At 51.0% G+C, this 21310-nt stretch overlaps 1 protein-coding gene across 1 annotated transcript in view; it reads right to left on the bottom strand.

The window, feature by feature from the left end:
* The window catches only part of SHISA6 (shisa family member 6), a gene marked incomplete at its 5' end in the record, with an annotated part of 282884 nt that overhangs the window by 246314 nt on the left and 15260 nt on the right, over positions 1 to 21310 (bottom strand). Inside the window, one exon of the mRNA XM_034989308.1 lies at positions 12866 to 13026. Coding sequence (XP_034845199.1) covers positions 12866 to 13026 — 161 coding nt within the window. The remainder of the gene's footprint in view (positions 1 to 12865; positions 13027 to 21310) is intronic.

Raw genomic sequence — 21310 nt, 5'->3', positions numbered from 1 at the left:
GTGATGATGATGGTGATGATGAAGTGGTGATGATGATGGTGGTGATGATGATGATGGTGGTGATGATGGTAGTGATGACAGTAATGATGATGATGGTGATGAAGATATGGTGACAGTAATGAGAATGGTGATAATGACAGTGACAACGATGATGGTGATGATGGTGATGGTGACAGAAGGAAGAGGAAGAGGAGGAGAAGAGAGACAGAGGGAGGCAAATGTTAACTGCTGGTGAAGGCCATATAGGTATTCACTATATCGTTTAATCATTTCAAAAGTTTCCACTGGCTTTTAAAACTCTTCCAAACGAGAAGTTAAGAATAAATGAACACTGAATGTGAATCTTTCTCACATCCTCCATCACCATCATCCCATCCCAGTCGAAGCCTCTGTCTCATCCCCTCCTCCCACATCTCCTTTCCTCCATGTTTGCCCTTCCAGGGTCTATTCTCAACATAGCAGTCAGAGGGATGACGTTCAGATGTGAGTCAGAGCTTATCACTCCACTGCTGCGACCCCCACAAGGGCTCCCATCACACCCAGAATGAAGCCCAAGACTCCACCGTGGCCCACAACGCCCCACGTCTTTGACTTCATCCACTACCGTGTCTCTACCCTGACTCTCTCCACACTAGCCACTCTACTACCCTCGTTCCCCAACACTTCTGGCACAATCTCCCCTCTGGACACAGTCACACGTGGATCATTCTCTCAGCCATTTGGGTCTCTGCTTCAGTATAATGACCAGTCATCTAGGTCCCTTCTTCAAATCAGGCTTTTTCCTACCACTTCCCACCACTTTCTACTTCCCTGCTCTATTTCCCTTTGAAGCACTTATCACGACCCGATTTTATGCTGCATGTTTATGGGTTTATTTCCCGCCTCCTATAACTGAATGTAAGTGCCCTGAGACTAGGCACTTTCTTTGGTTCACTCCCAGAGCCTCGGTGCCTGGTTCCCACTAAAGGATCAAAACCATCCCTACATGAACGAAGGGATCAGTCTCCTGAGTCCCGCTCTGACCTCCCCTTCTCCTTTTTCTCAAGGTGCTGCTCATGGTCTGTGGTCCTCGCGCCTCCTCCTCTGTGCACTTCTCACCTTACAGACCCTCAAAGCCTCCTCTCCAAGCCCCCTTGCAGGGTCCAGCTTTGCCTCAACCCTATCCCCCATCATTAGCCCAACTAATGGGGGAGCCATATGGTACCTCCACTCCCGGCACCCCACTCCTACCCACACAGCTCCTGCCCCTCGGGGACACAGCCCTTATGTTTAAAGAAGGAAAAAAAAAAGTCCCCGATTCAGAGCAGCCTTCTCCAATAGGACACAGAGTTTTAGTTCCTTCTGGCCTTTTCCCTGGTTCTTTCATCATGACTCTCTGTTTATAAAAAAGCCACGACCAACCTTTCCAAAGGAACGAGTCATCACTCACCTTTGCAGACCACTGGTTCCTTAAGCATCCCTGCCCTGTAGGCTCTGGCCCTAGTTGACCAGCCAAAAGCTACCCCTCTACCCTCCTCGCCCATTAATCTACCCACCCTTCAAGGCCCTAGGTGACACTCTCCCTGACCAGAGCAGCCTCCGTCTGAACCTCCTGAGCATGTAATTCTGGTGGTGCACCGGAATTATCTTTTTACTGTACAGTCTTGTCTTTCTGCTCCTGGATTTAAGTCCCTGAGGCCAGGACTATGTCTTACTCCTCATCTCGCTTCCATAGGACCTAACGGAGCACTCAGTGCATAGCGGGTGCCTAACATCTAGATGCAGACGGCTCAACGTCCCCTCCTCCATCTTTGGTCCCCCCACTATCCTGTACTCAGTAGGTGATGGGCGTGGAGCCCCCTACAGAAAAATACCCCTACCACCCACTCGGGTGGAGGCTGGGCTCCCCTCACCCTGGGAGCCCTCATCTTTCCCAACTTGAGGGCCGAGGACCTGGGGCCACCCTCCCCTGAGGCCTGCGGCAATTTGCCTTCCCTGTCCAGCGCCCTCTTGCTCTTGTCCTCGCTGAACCGTGCGTGCTGGGCTGGTCCCTCCGTTTTGCCAACTCACCGAGGTAATTGTGAATTCTAACCCTGTCCACAGCGCCTTGGCTCTCCCTCTCCCCTGCACCTCATTTTGGTAACACCCAGCACACATTCTAAATCCTTCTGCTTCCTGGGCGCGGTAGGTAATTAGTGGGCCAGCTCAGTGACTCTCCCTTCTCCCCCAGCCATATGGTGAGAGCAGGCTCTGTCCGCCCTCCACTCTGGCTGCTTCCCTGGCAGCAAGGGTGCGGGTGGGGGGTCCATTCTGGCCAAGGTGGCCGAGCCCCTGCGGTTCCCACGCAAGATGGGGCCCTCGGAATGGGCAGGGCATCTCGGGCACAGCCCGCCTAGCCCAGACGAGGACAGCTCCTTTGGCTTCTGGAAGGCTCTGCTCCCGGGCACACCCCTTCTTAAGGCAATCCTGGGCCGGGAAGAGCCATTCCCCACCACCCTCAGTATCAGAATACAGGGGCTTGGGACTCACTTTCTGAATGGCATTAAATCCTGCGGTGGGAATGAACTTCCCCTCTGTGACAAGGCTTGCACAAGAATTCAAGAATGAATGGGACAGTGATTCAGTCGCTGAGCTCGCCTGAGCTCTGACCCCAGGGGTCACAGAATCCCAAGAAAAAGACAAAGCATTGTAGCCGCTAAGTGAGCTCTGGGTAGGACAGAGTGAGCCAGGTCCACACCCTGCCCCTGCAGCCCCCAGCAGGGGTGAAGGGACAGGACCCACGGGAGGAGGCTCTGAGCCCAGTCAGCCCTCCATAGACGCTGGCGACCACTCCTAGTATATTCTCAGAAAGGAAGAACCTTACAAGTTGCTGGGCGAGCCTCTCCTGAAGCTAAAAACGCCCAGAGGCTCCCCCAGCCCTACTTAAGTGCATCCTGGGTTGAGTGGCTCAGCACTGGCCAGGTGGCCTCTGTCTTGAAGCTGAGAGGCTCACATCATGAAAACAGGCGCCCTTAGTCTGAGCAACCAGTGGCCTCTTCTAGCATCTTCCACAAACCCCAAGTCTGGGCACAGTGAAAAGCAGGAGCCGACATCGACCTCCCTGGTCACAGGACAGATTTCAAGCAGCTGCAAGGGGCCCCCCGTGTCCCCTTGTCCGTCTGTACCTCTGGTCTGTACCTATGGCCAGTCTGACATTAGGGCCTGGGCTCCGGGGTCAGACTGCCTGCACTCAGAGCCCAGACCAGCCCCCTCCAGGCCGTGTGACCTTGAACAGGATTCTGGAGCCCCTGAGCCTTCTCGACAAGGTGGGCATGATCATCGTGACTGCTTTGTCAGGCTGCTACAGGATTTACATAAGTCAGTGCCCAGAAAGCATTTTACAAAGCTCCGCGTCACTCTCCGGGCACAGGCTGGGCACGGGTGTCTCCAACAGGACACGGGACAGCAGGTGTCCCCACATGAGCCACGGGAAGAACAGGCCTGTCTCTGGATCCACCCTGGATCCAGATTCGAAGTTCTTTCAATGCAGCCTAAAAACAGCTGTTTCCAGAGTGACCAGCAATTTGCTCTGGTTGTTGACCCCCGAACAGTGTCAACAGTAAATCGGTCAAGGGCCTACAGCCAGGGAGGAGGCAGAGCTTCGCTCTGAACTGGAGTCAACACTCCGCCCAGTCCCAACGCTCTGCAATGACAGGGAGCCCGGGGTGCGGGGGCATCAGGCACACAGGGCATCCCTGTGTTGGTGGGAGCTCAGCTGACACCTGGGAGGTAAGCGGGGGGAGGCAAGGCTGGGGGAGAGCAGACAAAGAGAGAATATTCCAGACAGAGCACAGAGTGGAGCATGCATGGGAAGCCTGAACGGGCTCAGGGCTCTGGCTGGCCAGAGGCTCGCCCACAGCCTCCTGGTGCCGGACACGTCCCTGTTCACGTGCCACATGGAAGGCGGACGTGGCTTTCAGAGCAAGGTGGAGAGCGAGTGTTGACAAACGACAGCCCCCAGGCCAAATCCTGCCCACTGCCTGTTATTGTAAATAATGGTTTATGGGCACACGGCCGAGTCCATCATTGACATATTACTATGGCTACTTCCACGCCACACTGGTGGACCTGAACAGATGCCACAGAGGATTTCCGGCTGCAGAGCCTAAAGCGCTTACAATCTGGCCCTTTGCAGAAAAAGTTGGCCAACCCCTCTTGGAGAACCCTGGACAAAGGTCTATGGGCTCGTCCAAGCTTGGGTGGGATCTGGAGCTTCAGTTGTCTGATTCGGAAACCCACGGGCCATCATCCTGCATCACCCTGCTCCCTTATACCTCTTCCCGTGGAGAAGAAAGTCCGAGAAAGTTCTCTCATCAACTCATCTCACTATTAAAAATGCTCATTGTTTTCCTGCTTCTCAACAGAGCCCATTCCCACGATGCGGCAACCAGAATCATCGTATTAAAACAGAAATCAGATCACGCTTGCAAAAAATCCACACTCCTTACCATGGCCTCTAACACCCTGCGTGGCCGGCCCACGTCTACCCCTGCCACACTCGAAACCCGTGTCTGATTTCTGTGCCTTAAACACGCCAGGTCTGCACCTGCCTCAGGGCCTTTGCACTTGCTATGCCCTCTACCTGGAATGTTCTTCCTCCAGATCTCTCTGTGGCTGGCTCCTGCTCTTCAGTCAGCTACCAGATCAAATGCCACCAGCTTAGGACCACACTATCAAAAGTAATTCCCTCCGGGACACCTGGGTGGCTCAGCTGGCTGAGCGCCTGACTCTTGGTTTCAGCTCAGGTCATGATCTCAGGGCCATGAGTTCAAGCCCCACGTCGGGCTCTCTGCTCAGCGGGGATTCTGCTTGGGATTCTTTCTCTCCCTCTGCCCTTCCCCCTGGCTCATGTGTGCTCTAAATAAACAAATAAATAAATAAAATCTTTCTAAAAAAGTGACTCCCTCTCCCCAGTGTTCCTCGAACACATCACCTGTCTGATCCTGTCTGGCATCATGCCCTGAAGTTATTTATGGTATACTTCCTGTCTCCGCCAATACAGTATAAGATGTACAAAGAGTTTGTCTTGTTCGTGAATGAAACTTGAACTCAAGTAGACTCTCGATGCCACTAACATTTGGATCAGTGTGATTTTTCCATTTTCTGGTAGCCACGTTAAAAAAATAAATTAAAAGAAACAAGTGAAATTAATTGTATAATAGATTCTACTTAATCCAATATATGCAAAATACTACCATTTCAACATGCACTCAACATAAAAAATTACGGAGCTATTTTAGGCTCTTTGCCAGAAAAAAAACCATTTGAAATTTGGGAGGCTCTAAACATTTTTCTATTTCAATTTCAATTCTGAGCACTCAACAGTCACAGGTGGCCAAGTGACCAACACAGGAGCCCCTGCGGACTGAAAACAGTGTTTCCCTCTATCCGATGCTGCTCTGACTGCTATCCATTCAAACTGCTTTAATCCCACAACCGTCCTAGGAAGGAGATGCTATCACCAGCCCCATTTCACAGACGGGGAAACTGAGGCAGTCTAGATTCACCCCTGTCTGGCTCCGTAGTCTGTGCCTTTAACCACCACCCCAATGGCCTTTAACCCTTGTCTGAAGGCACGGATAACTTTTAAGTGGTGGAATTTTGCAGAAAGGATCCAGCGTCCTGGGAAATGGAATGAAAACAAGAATGCGAATGGGGAATGGCTCTGAGATAGACTATGCAGAGGTCTCGTTGCCCAGAAATCACTCAGCTGCAATGTCGCCCACACACCGGAGGAAAGCAAGAAAGGAAAATGTCGGAACCACCAGAACCGATGTAAAAGACTGAGTAAGACGCAGATCCCCCCAAAGAGAAAGGTGACTCTTCCTTGCCATGCGAGCTTACTAGGCTTGGCCGTCTGTGTGCTCAGTCCAGATGAAAGCCTTTGGCTAAGAAAGGGGGGTGGATATGCCGAAGTCAACATAGGGAGTCGCTGCCTGCCTGAACCCAAGGGAAGCAACAAACAGCAAAGCATGAAAAGCTGACCCTAAGAACCCATGGAGCTTTGCCAACGTGGAGGGGCCTCACACCCACACGGGGCCAAGCCCCTGAGAGCATCCTTCTCACAGAATGTTCCTTGCAGATTTTATTTCCCACCCTTGATGATTCTGGAAGACGGGCTGCACTAGTTTGCACAGCACACTGCCCACCCTTTCTGGCCTGTGGAACTCCTAGGCATCCTGCAAGACCCACTCAAGCATGCCAGCCTCTGTGGGATCCTGGGTTTCCCGCTCCCCTCTCTATACCCACACCCTGTTGTCCTTGTAAGGATGGCACCATGCTTGTCTCCATGCTTGTCAACTGTGGGGAACCAACAGGGCTCCATTCGTGGACCCCCAGGACCCAGGACAACATCGGGGACGTGATAAGCTTCGTGTAAACTATTTGGGAAGACCAGAGTACAGAGACCAGTGGCAGGGAATGGCCAGGGAGATCCTCAGAAGGCAATGGCAGGCCCATGGTGGGATTAGTTAGTGCCTGTTTTAATGGAACCACTGAGATGCGGTCACTGCTGAAGACCCACGAGGTGAGAGATGGATCAATGCAATCAGGGGAACCATGAAAAGGAGCAGGGACAGAGGAAAGCCTAGCAGTTACCAGGGAGAAGGAAAAAAGAAGAGGCAGAGGAACACGGAGAAGGTATGGCTGGTGACAGCGAGGACAGTCACAATGATGATTGAAATGAAGGTGGCCCCTGAGCATAAGGTCAGAGCCACGCTAGTGCCCTTGAAATACACAGACTATTCCATTCAACACGTCAACGGCCCTCTGCTCTAAGGAGGGTGCCCGTTACCCCACTTCACAGACGCAGGACACAAGCCGGGGTCCTAGAGCCTGTGAGTGGGTAGGGAGGAGTCACACCCAGGTCTGCCCAGCTCCAACTCCAACACTCTGGGTCAGCTGATCTCACTGTCCCGAGAGCTCCAACGTCATCTGTGGCCATCATGTCAACCCCTTCTAGAACAAGACATTCCTGTCTCCCTGGGGATGAGACAAAGAAGAATCCCACTTCCCTCGAGGGGCTGAGGTTGACCAGAAGTTTCTCAGGGTTGAGGTGTATAGCCCACAGCCCCAAACCGATCCTTGCAAATGGGGACTCTGATCTGCCTGAGCTTCCAAGACCTCTGCATAGGAGTCTTTCTTGGGTCAGTGGGCAGAAGGGTGGGGGCCCCCTGGGTCAGGGCCTCTCTGTGCCCAGCCAGGGAGGCAGGGAGGCAGGGAGGGGAAGCTTCCAGCCTCTGGCCACACTGTGCCGTGGAGAGCTGGGTCAGCCCCAGACAGGAGGAGAGAGCCAGGGGTGGGGGGTATGGGGGCTGGTGAAAAGCCTGGGCACTGGGAACCAGGGCCTCCAGCTCAGCCTAACGCCGGATGGCCAGACTGCCAGGCTGTCCAAGTGGCCGACTCCCCACTGATGTTACACAGAGGGCCACAGAAGGGACACGCAGCCTTTGCAGGAGCTCTGTAGCATGAGCTGCGTAACCAGTACCTGCGTGCTGGCCCCTACGTCCATCCTAGGAAGGAGCCGTGTCATCATTCATTCATTCATTCCCTGCACAGTCACTGAGAACCCGTGATCTTCCAGGCAACGCCCCTGGTCCAGAGACACTACAGTGAAGACAAAGACAAAACCCCTGCTTTGTGGAGCTTACATTCTGACAGCGGCAAAGACAGTGAACCAAAGAGCCAACAGGTGCACGATGTGAGTTAGACAGCATACGTGCTCGGAAGAAAGTAAGGCAGGGGACCGGTGCAGACGAGGAGGTAGGCAAGGCAGTGCCATCAGAGCATCGATTTCGTGGCACCGAGATCTGGCGACGGAAAGTTTCCGGCCAAAAATCAAAAGAGGGAAAGACCCCAAGGCAGGCATGGACTGGACATGAGGAGGGACAGGGTCTGGATTCCAGCAAGAGACACGGAAGGTGGCAGGAGCAGCGAGGGGCCCGGCCACGCGGAGCTGTGACAAAGCGCCCCTCTGTCAGCTGCCCATGCTTCATTCCCAGTCTCCACAAAGCTTAAACAGTCACGTCCCTTGGCTCCCTTCGTCTGCCATTATAACACACAGCTTTGACAAGAGGCAGGATGACTGATTGCTCATTTATACAACTCACAGTGGTGTGTGGCCGGGACATAAATATTTATTTCCTCCAGCTGAGGCCACTCTTGATAACGGGGGGAGCTGGGTATCAAAAGTTTGGACCCCCAACACGTGGTGTCACCTGCTACTGGGAGGGACAGGTACCCCGCTGTCCCCCAGTGGCCCCCGGCCAGGCTCTTTAGGGCTGAGTCAGGCCAGGCAGATGCTAAGTCTCCATTCTTACCCACCCTTGAAGACCAAGCAAGCACGCCCCCCACCCCACCCCCTACAAGCCTCTAGGGACTTGCAGCTCCAGATCCTGGTGCATTTCCCGATGCCTGGCTCTACCCGACTCTCCGATCCATTCTGGTATTTCTGCTCATCCCCACTGCTGCCCAGTGACCCCATCAGAGCTGCAGACTGGTACCTCCCCGTCGGCGCACCTGCGTCCTCCACTCCTTCTGCCTTGCCTACCATGGGGAGGACGTGTCTCTGCAGCCTGCTAACCTGGGCCAGCCAGGCTCGAGCTGCTGGGTCTTGAGGTGCACCCACGCTCCACAGCCCTCAAGATGTTTCCCTCACTTGCCAGTCTCCCTCTCAGCTCCGGTTCTCAAAGTTTGCTGAACATGAGAACCGACCACATGGGAAGCTCTTGGAAAATACCAATGTCCAGGTACCACTCCTGACCAATTAATGCAGAATCTTTGGGGGTGAGGGCCAAGCATGAGTAGTTTCAGAACTGTGTACACGAGTCCATTGTGCAGCCAGGGCTGAGGCTCCCTACGCTAAAGGGAGCTTCTTCCACCTGAATGAGCTTATGCATCATCTGAAGATCATGTTAAAGAGCAGATTCTGACTCAATACTTCTGGGAAAGGGCCCAAGGTTCTGCATTGCTAACCAATTCCCGTGGGGATGCAGTGACAGCTGGTGCATGGACCACACTGTCCATCACGCATCTCCCTTTAAAGTAGAGAAGGGACTTCTGGAAGCGTTAGCTAAAAGGCTCTTCCAGAAGGAAAGAGGAATTTTCTAACATGGGGATAGGAGCTCCTATACCTAAGAAAACTTACAGGGTCCACCTGTATAATAAAGTGTCTCCTGGAATTAAAATCAAACCCTAGGGGTGCCCGGTTGGCTCGGTCGGTAGAGCACGTGAGTCTTGATCTCTGAGTTTTAAGTTCAAGCCCCACACTGGGTGTAGAGATTACTTAAAAATGAAATATTTAAAATAAAATAAAATAAAATAAAAATCTAAATAAAGTGTTTAACAGAGGACCCAGCGCATAGTAGGTGCTCAAGAAATGGTACTTTTGCTACTCGTGTTCTCTCTGTATTATTATTATTAAGGCAGGACTCACCCCATTTCCTAATCTAACCAGGCATGTGCTTTGGGCATCCAAAAACTGGATGGAGCCCTACAAAACCCAACAAACCACTTTCGCCCTCAGAAGATGCCCTGTGGGTGGGGGCCAAGCACAGGAACGCCTGGGTCCAGGGGCTTTCATCTCGGACACAACCCCACCAACCCTGCCTTGTCTAAGAATACCAATGCCTTTGGTTTTCCCTCTTTTTTTTTTTTTAACTAACTTGCCGTGAGCCGTGGATATACTTCTGTAGTCCGGTCACAGCTCACAGGGAGCGTGTGCTATGCGTCAGGACCAGTTTTAAGTCTTCTAGTCGGTTTAACTCATTATATCCGTAAAACAACTCAGGGAAGCAGATACTATTAGCCTCAAGGGCAGACAAGGACACTCAGACCAAGCGGCCTGCCAAGGTCATATACGGAGTAAGTCACAGGGCCAGAAAACAGACAGGGGATTGTACTTCAAAGCCCAGGCTTCTCCAACGCTTCTCTAACTTCCCTTGCTAAGTGATTTCACTAAAATGCAGGTTCTTGGGTGCCTGCGTGGTTCAGTCGGTGAAGCGTCTGCCTTGGGCTCAGGTCATGGTCCCAGGGTCCTGGTCGGGCCCCCTGCTCCACGGGGACCTGCTTCTCCCTCTCACTCTCCCTCTGTGCTCTTTCTCTCTCTCAAATAAATAAATAAAATCTTTTTTAAAAAATGCAGGCTCTCCTTCGGCAGGGTGAGCTGGAGCCTGAGACACCGCATCTCTCACGAACCCCCTGGGAATGCTGATGCAGGCGGTCCACGGACCTCACTTTGAGTAGCAGAACGACTCATTCTGTGACGCCTCCCGGTATTTCTGCCACCGTACCCTTCCGACCAGTGGTTCATTGATTCGAGGGGTGACAAAAATCACAATGAATCTCCCCTTTGGACACTCAGGGAAAGTTCTGTTGAAACTTCTGCTCCAGTTGCAACATTTTGTGGCAAAGGATATCAGCAGCTGCATGGAAAAGCCGTTGAGCCCAGGAGAGGCTGTAGGAGCCTGAGGGTTATGAAATTGCTTTTAAATTTAAGTGTCACTGCTACTGAGAGCAGTCTCTGGACCAGGGAAACCAGGCCCCTCTCGAAAGACAAAGTGAAGAGTCCCCGGTGGAGAAATACAGGGTGGGATTTCTCCAAACAAGCATGGAAGTGAATCACGGAACTGTAAGTTTTCCTTCTCGGATTACCGAGAGAGGATATACACCAAGACCAGAATAAATGATAAAGCTTCCTGCCCAGAAATGTATTTAAGAGCCAATCGGGACTGTCCACTTAGTCAGCCTGGATTCAGTGGCTGGGAGCAAGCAGGCTGGTGAATGAGACAGAGGAAATCAGAGCAGAGTGGGGTCGGGATAAACTCCCAGGGGCGCACTGGACACCAGGGTGACCTGAAGTTCCAAGATCGCAGATGAGGTTCCAGGGAAGCCTGACTTCAAACCGTGAGTCTTCGGGAAAACAAAAATACCCTCCTCAACCTTAATCGTAACACCAAGGCTGGATTAAACAGCCATCGACGAAAATAAGGATTGGTTAGAATGGTACCTTTAGGCCATTTTCCACCACCCGGTGATCCTCAAACTTTGCTCCACAATGGAATCAGCTGGGAAGATTTCAGCACCCACCTCCCCGCCTCATGCTCGGGCCACACTCCCGCATCCACTAAATCACACTCTCTGGGTGCGGGACTCAGGTATCCCTCGTTCTGAAAGCTCCCCCGGGGTGATTCCAACGTGCAGCCAAGTTTGAGAACCACCAGCATAGCTTATAGGGTCTTTACTCATAAAATGAGGAATCCATCTGGACCAATGGTTCTTCACCTTGTCTGAGGGTTAGAATCACCTTGGGAAGGTTTTCACAAGCCGTATGCCAGCAGCATCCCTGGAAATTTGGGTTAATGTGTAGGGCCTAGGCATCAGCATTTTTAAGAGCTCCTAGGTGATCCTGATGTGCAGCTAGATAGATGACTCACGGTCTGGATGTTTTTGCCAAGATTCCTTCCATTGCTTACATCTTAAGCATCTATAATAGTAAGGCTAAAAGTGCATCTTAGACCTCTTGTCTTTACTTTTAAATCAGGGATTTCTAACTCTGGAAGGGTTCGCGAATCCCCTTATATCATATTAAAAATGTTGGATGGATACACGTGTTTATGTCAAGGTACATATTTTTGAAAATGAATGTCCTTCCCTTCTATCAGATCCTCAAAAGGTTTCAGCAGATTACCTGAAAGGCAAGTACATGGTTTCTGATTTAATAAATTGAAGCAAGTTCAAGAATGAATGGAAAAGAAATTTGATCTTGGCAGCATGTTCACTACACTTTTGAATTTGGGCCATACCTCCTGGCACCAAGCAACTGACCGCGCATCCTTCCAGCAGGTAAAGTTCAGACCCCTACAGCCCCATCCTCCAAAAGGCGTTAGGGTGACGGATGTCAAGCTTTCAGATCCAAGTTGCACTTGGAAGGAGACTATCCACTCAGACCCTTTGGGTTCATGTCCCCAACTGGTTTAGGATGTTAGGATTTTTGAGTCCTGACTGTTGCAACCTCTATGTCTGGGTCTGGAGCCTGGCTTTCTTCCTCCCCATGTGTCCTTGGGAAAAATTGCTGAACTTTCCTGTTCCTCTTATGAAATGGGGACAATATAAGTCCTTTTAAGATTGCTGTGAAGGATAAGTAAGGAAATACATGTAAAATGCTCAGCATATCGCTTGGCGCAGAGCAAGACCCAAATAAATGGGAGTTATATTACCGTATTGCTGATGTTTTTATGACCATTAACATCTCAGTGATCTTGCCCAAGTCGCTAAATTTCACTGAGCTTCATTTATTGATCCATACGGCAAGAAAAATACACCCTGCTTCGTTTCCTTCGTGGGGTTATCGTGATGACTGCTAGAACATGGCAACTCATCATGTATTTGGGGGAATCTATAGAGCACAGGACAAGGTCACCCTATAATACAGACATAATCCCTACTCTCAGGAAGTACATTCCAACAGTTGGGACTGACTATGGCAATTTCTCATTACGTATCTGGCGTCCTGGGCAACCTAAACCATCCCATCCAGTGGGCAAGTGGGGGACCACACTCCACCACGCCCGCCACAAGCCTCCTATCAGGTAAGAGAGTACGCCAACCACTGACTCAATCACGCGTGCCCTGAATCGTCCGCTATCCTCCAGCCAGGACAGCCAATGGCCCTCCCCAGGAGACGGTCCCCAGGCTCGTCCACACGCCCCGGCCTGCCCAGTAGAGTCTTCCCCCAGCACCGTGGAGCACCACCTGCCCCACTGGAGTGAAGCATCACCAACACCTCTCACCAGCGCCCCCACCCCCACCCCAGCAAAGACGCAAGGCAAGGCGATCAGTGCTCTCTTACCTGGAGTCGGCTTGGCCGTGCGCACGGGGGTGTAGTGGTTCTTGGAGGACGATCTGACCGGTGTGTTCTCTTTGGGAGAGGTATTGATAGCCGAGATAGTTTCTCTTTCACAGTGTGCTATGGGGATTGGTCCCTGTTGTCTTAAGATGTCGGCCAGAGCCCTAAACAAGGAGGAGATCACACGGTGAGATTCACTGAGCAGGTGGACACAACCACAGAGGGAGCTGGCTTACTTCCGTGGGCCCTTTGATGGACAGAGCTACGGAGGAGACGCACGCACGGTATTTTGTTCTCAGGCGCCACAGCTACGTTGGGTACTGGTCCCGGGGTGGGGGGTGGGGGAGGACGCAGGGTAGAGGATGCCATGCCTGGGGGTACAGGCCTTAAAGGGCAGTGATTATGGTTTCTGTCTTCAATGTATGTCACCTGAGCCCTTTCAAAATACTGGCTACCCAAACACCCCCCTATGCTTGGCAGATGCGTGCAGAGCCAGCCAGCAGGACACCCCCACAGGACATCTGTAGCCTCGATTCCAGCAGCAGGTTACTCGTAACATGGGCACAATCGCCCCTTTGAGAAACACCCACCGGGTAGCACGTACTGTATACTGGGGACCCAGCTCTCTGCCTGGGTGGCTCAGTCGGTGAAGCGTCTGCCTTCGGCTCAGGTCATGATCCCAGGGTCCTGGGATCGAGCCCCGCATGGGGCTCCCTGCTCAGCGGGGAGTCTGCTTCTGTCCCTCCCCCCACCTTGTGCTCACTCTCTCTCTCTCTCTCTCTCTCAAATAAATAAATAAACCAAAAAAAAAAACAAAACAAAAAAACAAAGAATGAATGAAAGGTGTGATGTAACTGCAAAGACAGGACATACAGACAACAAGGTAAACACCCGACCACACGGACGGTGCGGACCGTGACCGCAGCTGGAGCTTAGAGGAGGCGACAAAATGCACAAACATGGAGAGGAAAATGCACAAACATGGACAGGAAGAAACAGGGATGCACGGAGATGCTGCTACGGCGGGAGCGCCACGCCCCCCTGCAAGAGACCCAGCTACCCCAACTCTGAGCTACTTGTCTTCACTCAACACGTCCCTTCAACCACCAAACGTGCATTTACTGAGGACCCAGCATGCATGCGTCACCGCAGAGCCAAAGGTAAACAGGACACAGTTCCCACCACCTAAGGGCTCACAGTTTGGGCGAAATCAGTACGTGGTTTCTGAGTTAATAAATTGAAGCAAGGGTTTCAAACAGGACTCGCTCGGTGGGGGATGCTGTGTGACCTGTGAGTGTGTGACCACCGTTCGTGGAAAGGACAGAGACAGGCAGGGATAGTCGGAGGTGGCGAAGGCGAGTGTGGACAAGCTACAAGAGACCCCGCCACCCAGAGAAGGAAGGCCACCGTAGGGCCAGGTCCCCAGTTCTGAGTGCACCCCTGTTTTGTACAAGCTAGGCAGGGACTCTTCCATCTACTCGGGGCGTCCCTAAGATGTGGGCAAGGTGCAACGCCCCCAGGCCTCCCCGCCCCCCCCCCACCAGCCTGGCCCACCCCACCCCCGCTTCATTCACACCGGGACTCCGGCGCCCAGCACCCTGCCCCCTCGCAGTCTAAAAGCGTGTCTGAGAGTGAATTGTTGCCTTCCATTACGCTGACTCTGACATGCTGAACCTTCCGAGGAGAAGAGCATCAACCTGGCAATCTTATCATTTACTGGCATTTATATAGCAATTTCAGATGTTCAACGCTTTCCCCTGGCTGGCATTCTCATCTCTCGGGCTGAAAAGGGAGGAACAGACACTGGGGTGGACCAAGCAGTGAGGGAGAACACAGGAGCTCCCGAGGTTGGCGAAGGAGGTTCAGGCAGACCCGGGGTCCAGGTCAGGGACCTGAGATTCAGGGTGTGGGAATGAGAAGCACGCACCGCCCTGAAAGGTTGAGAGATTTGGGTCCTAATCCCAAATGAGCTGTTCGACTTTGGGCAGCTCTGCTAACCTCTAAAATGGAAATCTGATCTTTTCTCCCCCATCAGCAAGACAAAGGGTTTAAACAAACATGACCCTTCCAATTCGATCCCTTCGAATTCCAAAATGTTATAAATATTTTCTGTATTTGTCACCACAAATCCACGCAAGCTATCTTGATTTCCTTCGTTCCTCTGGTTATCAAAGACACTTTCCTACCATGTTCCCATGGTAAGGAAACAGGGAGCTTGAAAGTTATAACAGAAATGTAGGCCAATGGAATAGAACTGAGAGCCCAGAAATAAACTCATACGTCTATGGTCAATTGATTTTCAACAAGGGTTCCAAGATCACTCAACGGGGAAAGAGCAGTTTCAAATGGTGCTGGGACAAGTGGATAGCCACATGCAAAAGAATGAAGTTGGACCCTTCATTCACGCCAGATGCAAAAATTAACTCAAAGTGCATCATGGAGCTAATTATTAGAGCTGAAACTGTAAACTCTTCGAAGAAAGTATAGAAGTACATCTTTGTGACCTCAGGTTTCACAGTGGTTTCATATATATGACACCAAAATCACGAGCAAGCAAAGAAAAAAGTAGAAATCCTGGACTCTGGCAAAATTAAAAACCTGTCTGCATCCCAGGATATCATCCAGAAAATGCAACGCAACCATGAAGAATGGGAGAAAATATTTGTAAATCGTGTGTCTGAGAGGTGACTTATATTCAGAATACATAAAGAACTCTCACAACTCAACAATAAAAGTCAACAAACAACCCAATTTAAAAATGGACGAAGGATAGAAAAGACATTTCTCCAAAGAAGGTGCACATGAAAAGCAGCTCAGCATCATTAGTTATCGTGGAAATGGAAATCAAAACCACAATGAGACATCCGTTCACACCTACTCAAAGAGCTATCACTAAGAAGTCGGATAATACCAAGTGTTGGCAAGCCTGTGGAGAAATGGGAGTCTTCATTCACTACTGCTGGGAAGGTAAAATGGTGCAGGCCTTTTGGTAAAGAGTTGGGCAGTCCCTCAAAAGGTTAAACATACAGTCACCCTACAGACCAGCAATTCTACTCCTAGGTAGAGACCCAAGAGAAATAAAAACTCATGTCTACACAACACCTGTCTATGAAGGTTCCTAGCAGCATCACCAATAATCACCAGAAGGTGGGAAGAGCCCAGATGTCCATCGACTGATGAGTGGATAAACAAAATGTGGAATACTCACACAATGGTTTTTTCACTCTCCCTTTTTTTTTTTTTTTTTTAGATTTTATTTATTTATTTGAGAGAGAGAGAGCGCAAGCACAAATAGGGGTGAGAAGGAGAAGCAGACTCCCCACTGAGCAGGGAACCCAATGCGGGACTCGATCCCAGGACCCCGGGATCATGACCTGAGCCAAAGGCAGATGCTTCACAGACTGAGCCACCCAGGCGCCCCTTATTCAGCCTGAAAAAGCAACGATATACTAATAAATGCCTTGAACACATCATGCTAAGTGAAAGAAGCCAGTCACCAAAGACCACGTGTTATGGGATTCTATTTACAGAAAATGTCCAGATTAGGCAGATCCGTAGAGACGGAAAGTAGATTTCTGTTGACTGGGGACTGGGGGAGGGGAAAGTGGGGAGTGAATGCTAATAGGTATGGGGTTTTTTCTGGGGGAGATGAACATGTTCTCAAAGGATAGCTAGACAACTCGGGGAATGTAGAGAAAGCACCAAATTGTACACTCGAAAACGTAAGGTTGAATTTTATGGCAGGTGCATTACATTTCAATAAAGCTGCTACTACCAAAAAAAAAAAGTATATATTAATTTTCTTTCGGTTTCTTGCCTCTCAAGTTTTTATAGAGACTCCTACCCCTCTGATGACTGTGAAGGGGGATGGGGTCTTGTGGTTAAGTCCACTGCTTTGGGGAGGCCAAGACCGTCTCCATGGGTGCTTCTCCATGGTGATTCTGCACCCCACCCCCAAGGGGGGACAGCAGTTGGCAACGTCCAGAGACATTTTTGGCAGTCATGCCTGGGGAGGGGAGTGCTGTTGGCTTCTGGTGAGCAGAGGCCAAGGGTGCTGCTAAACAGGCCAGCCCCCACAATAAAGAATGATCTGGCCCAAAATGTCAACAGTGGCGAGGTTAAGAAATCCTGAGCTACCTCTGTGTGGCACGAGGGAAAGCCAGTCTTTGATTAAGGCTCAATGCAGTCCAGCTCCACAGATATCTACTGAGCAGCCCATACTGGCATCAGACATGGGGCTGGGCCGGAGATGCCGAAAGGAAGGTCCCCAAGCAGTGGGCCTGTCTGTCGGGGCCCTTCGCTGTATCGTGCCCGGCCACGTTACATAAACATAGGAAGGAGTGAAGGTCAGCCATGGCCCCACCTTTGTAGGGTTTTCAGCTCCTATCCCCCGCTTAGGTCCACACTGACAGTGTCCGTGGCAGTTTCCGAGGAGATTTGCCCTGGGGCTCATCAGCCAAGGAGGATGCGGCGGAGATGAGATTTTTGAACGGAGCTCCCCTCTCGAAGGACGGGGGGGCTCTTGACTCCCAGCCCCTGAGAAGCCCTGCAGGACGCAGGCTCTGAGGACTCAGGGGTGGAGGAAAGATACTTTTCTGAAGACCATCAGGCTCGGTGGAGAGCGGTGTGCTTGGGTCTGGCTTGCGACTGGAGAAGGAGTTTTACCTGGGGTACAGCTAGGCCGTCTCCTCGTGAAGAGGGTGACTTGCACTATATCCCTTCCAGATGCCCGCTTGGCTGGGCTGAGCTGGGCAGCACGGCCAAAGGGGAGGGATGCAACTAGCGAAGGTATTCCCGAAGAGGCAGGCTCTCTAAGGGTAGGTCCCTGTCCTGTGTGGTCCTAATAAAGAGCATGGTATCCAGGGACACGCTCCCGGTCCCCCCACCTTCTGGCAAGGGGAGAGGTGGCCCTAATTTCCAGGCGGTGTCCTTAGGAGCGGTGCCCTCTGGCAGCCCCCCTCACACCCCGTTCCCTCAGCCCCTCAGCTCGTGACCTCCCTTCCTTGTTCCCGTTCCTCTGCTCCTCTCCATCTTCCATCCCCTTCTCCCCAGGGTGCTTGATAAATATTATTCTAATTCTGAAACGTGCCATCCCAGTCTCACCTAATTAATCTGGATGCGCCCCAGGAAATGGGTTAGGGCCTGAGCTATTTTCCAACCACGGGAAAGAAAATCGGTCACTGAGGAACAGGGAGGCGGGGCTTGTGGGACGGGGAGAGTGGGCAGCCACTTCCAGGTCCGAGAGGGGGGCAGAAGGAAGGAGAGTAGACAGGTGGAGGGAGTAAGGCAGGGACTCAGAGCCACAGAGAGGCAGGGGGGAGGCAGAGGGGGAGGCAGAGACTGGACACGAGAGAAGGGGACACAGACAAGGGGTCAGAACTGGGCAGGGACAAGTAGGTGGAGGGAACAAAAGGGAAAGTGAGGCCGGGAGGGGGAGGGCTCAGACTGGGAAGGGGCAAAGGGGGCAGGACAGAGCCAGGCAAGCGAGGACAGAGGGGGTTTCCGAGCCAATGACCAACCCCACCTGACACCCTCGGCCCCCCACAAGCGTCTCATTTAAGAACCTGAAGAATTGGGGCGCCTGGCTGACTCAGCTGGTGGAGCATATGACTCTTGATCTCAGGGTCGTATGTTGGGCATAAAGTTTACTTAATATAATTAAATAAATAAATAAATAAAAATAAATGAATAAAATCAAAATTAAAATCAAAATTAAAATTAAAATTAAAAAAAAAACCTTGAAGAATCTTGCTGATCGTCCTCCTCCCAACTTCCCCTGCCCCAGCACCACATTTGCTGCCCTATCAGGATATGTCTAACAAAAGCATGCTTTTTGCCTGAATTGCCTGGATCATGGCCTTGGTTCGCCGCTCCCTTTGGCACATGGATTCCTTGGCTTTTGTGGATGCGTGGCGAGCAGGGGAGAGTAAATTAACTGGGCAGCAAATCGGAGCAGGGAAAACAGTCGTTTGTGAGCATTCAGGCCAGGAAACTTCAGGGGTCCTCAGGAGCCCCCATCTGTGTCTTCACCATCTTCATCTCTGAGACACCCCCTCACCTCTGTGCCGCACTAACCAGGTTCTACACACGCTCGCCTGCCTGATCCGCCGTGACACCCACTCGAACCCTGCGTGACGTTGGCAGGTGGTACCACCCCGATACTTAACCAGGAACTGAGGCTCGGACGGATTCTAGAACTGGGATGTGATGGAAGAGAAATTTAAATCCGGGGCGCGTGACCCGAGTCTGTGTGTCCTTTTGCTCACGGGACCGCTGCTTATGTTCATCTCACTGCCCCGTGCTGGGTCCACTTGCGCCAGTGAGTCCTTCTGGTCTCTCCAGCTGGGTCGGCCAATTTAGCAAATGCCAGCTAACATTTAGGCACGGAGAAACGATCAGTAAAGGAGCAATTTGGAGCAAGAGCCCTGATTTACCTGCTTGAAAACCTTGGTTAATAGTGCCAGCAATCCCGGAGAAAGGGGAACCCTCCTACACTGTTGGTGGGAATGCAAGCTGGTGCAGCCACTCTGGAAAACAGTATGGAGGTTCCTCAAAAAGTTGAAAATAGAGCTACCATATGATCCAGCAATTGCACTACTGGGTATTTACCACAAAAATACAAAAGTAGGGATCTGAAAGGGTACATGCACCCCGATGTTTATAGCAACAATGTCCACAATAGCCAAACTGTGGAAAGAGCCAAGATGTCCATCGACAGATGAATGGGTAATGAAGATGTGGTATATATACACAATGGAATATTATGCAGCCATCAAAAGGAATGAGATCTTGCCATTTGCAACGATGTGGATGGAACTGGAGGGTATTATGCTGAGCAAAATAAGTCAAACAGAGAAAGACATGTATCATATGATCTCACTGATATGAGGAATTCCTAATCTCAGGAAACAAACTGAGGGTTGCTGGAGTGGGGGGTGGGGTCGGAGGGATGGAGTGACTGGGTGATAGACACTGGGGAGGGTATGTGCTCTGGTAAGCGCGGTGAATTGTGCAAGACTGTTGAATCTCAGATCTGTACCTCTGAAACAAATAATGCAATGTATGTTAAGAAAAAAAAAAGAAGAAGAAGAAGGTAACGGGAGGGGAAGAATGAAGCAGGGGAAATCGGAGGGGTAGACGAACCATGAGAGACGATGGACTCTGAAAAACAAACTGAGGGTTCTAGAGGGGAGGGGGGTGGGAGGATGGGTTAGCCTGGTGATGGGTATTGAGGGCACGCTCTGCATGGAGCACTGGGTGTTATGCACAAACAATGAATCATGGAACACTACATCTAAAACTAATGATGTAATGTATGGGGATTAACATAAGAATAAAAAAAAAAATAGTGCCAGCAATCCCAAGGAAATGGAAATGTGTTTGAACGTCCCAAAGTGTTGACTTATCTGGATACCAGGGACCAAGCCCAGTCAACATTTTGACATGCTGCCACCTGCATTCAAGAGACATGGAATCTTTCTAAAAAGGGCACGTGATTCCCCTTGACAAGAGAGAAATAAAACCTTCATACCTTTGCTTCCTGACCTTGCCTGCTTGGGAAATTCAGCAGGAACTCAAAGACTTAGGAAATGGACCGCTATCACTGATTGAGCAATTACTATGTGCCAGACACCAATGCTAAACTCTCACATGCACCGTAACCTCTAATCCTCAAAATGACATGATTTGGTAGATGCTATCAGTAGCCACAATTAACTGCTGAAAGTACTAAGATTTTTGCAAGGTTAGCTATATTTTGCCCGAGGGCACACAACTAGGAGGCGGTAAATCCAGATTCCACCGACGGGTAGGTTAAGAGACAGAGGGCCGCCTTTACACCACCAGATTATCCATTCATCCACTCCGTCACATCTGTTTCTCCACCTAATGCATCCCTCTAATGATCTCTGAACACAAGGTTCTAGAGAGTGCTCAATCGTTACTGGAAAAATTGGCCCAAAGAGAAGCAGCTCCCGCTCAGCTACCCATTTCTAGCAACCTTCGTGAGTCATCAACATCAGCCGCTTGGAACGTTTTTACGTTGTTTTGAGCAGGCAACTGTTTTGTCCCACCAAGTCCTGAGCAAAACACCAGCACACTTACTAAGACCCTCGTTCTGCACGAGGCCCCAGTGAGAAGCCACTGTGCCTGGGCTTCGTGGAGTTTCTGTCTCGGGAGTTCCGAGCCACATAAATGCCACAGATGGGGAAGAAGTAAGGTCACTGTCCAGTAAGCTTTTCTCTGCCAAGGGCAAGGCAAGCTGACTCGCTTCGACCCCTAACTGTGCCCTTACGCTTTCCGGGAGGAGTAGGAAGACATTTCTGCTGTTGGGTAGGTATGATAAAAGGCCAAACAGATCAACTATTCCATGGATAAGCTATTCTGGTTAATGTTCTTACTCCTGAGGACTAATGAGAACACTCTTGAGCTTGAAGAATTTTCTCAACG

This window comes from Mirounga leonina, unplaced genomic scaffold (assembly GCF_011800145.1).
Source record: "Mirounga leonina isolate KUSES-001 unplaced genomic scaffold, KU_Mleo_1.0 Mir_488, whole genome shotgun sequence".
NCBI lineage: Eukaryota > Metazoa > Chordata > Mammalia > Carnivora > Phocidae > Mirounga > Mirounga leonina.
The sequence above is the reverse complement of the archived record's forward strand: the minus strand, read 5'-3'. Positions and strand labels throughout refer to the sequence as shown.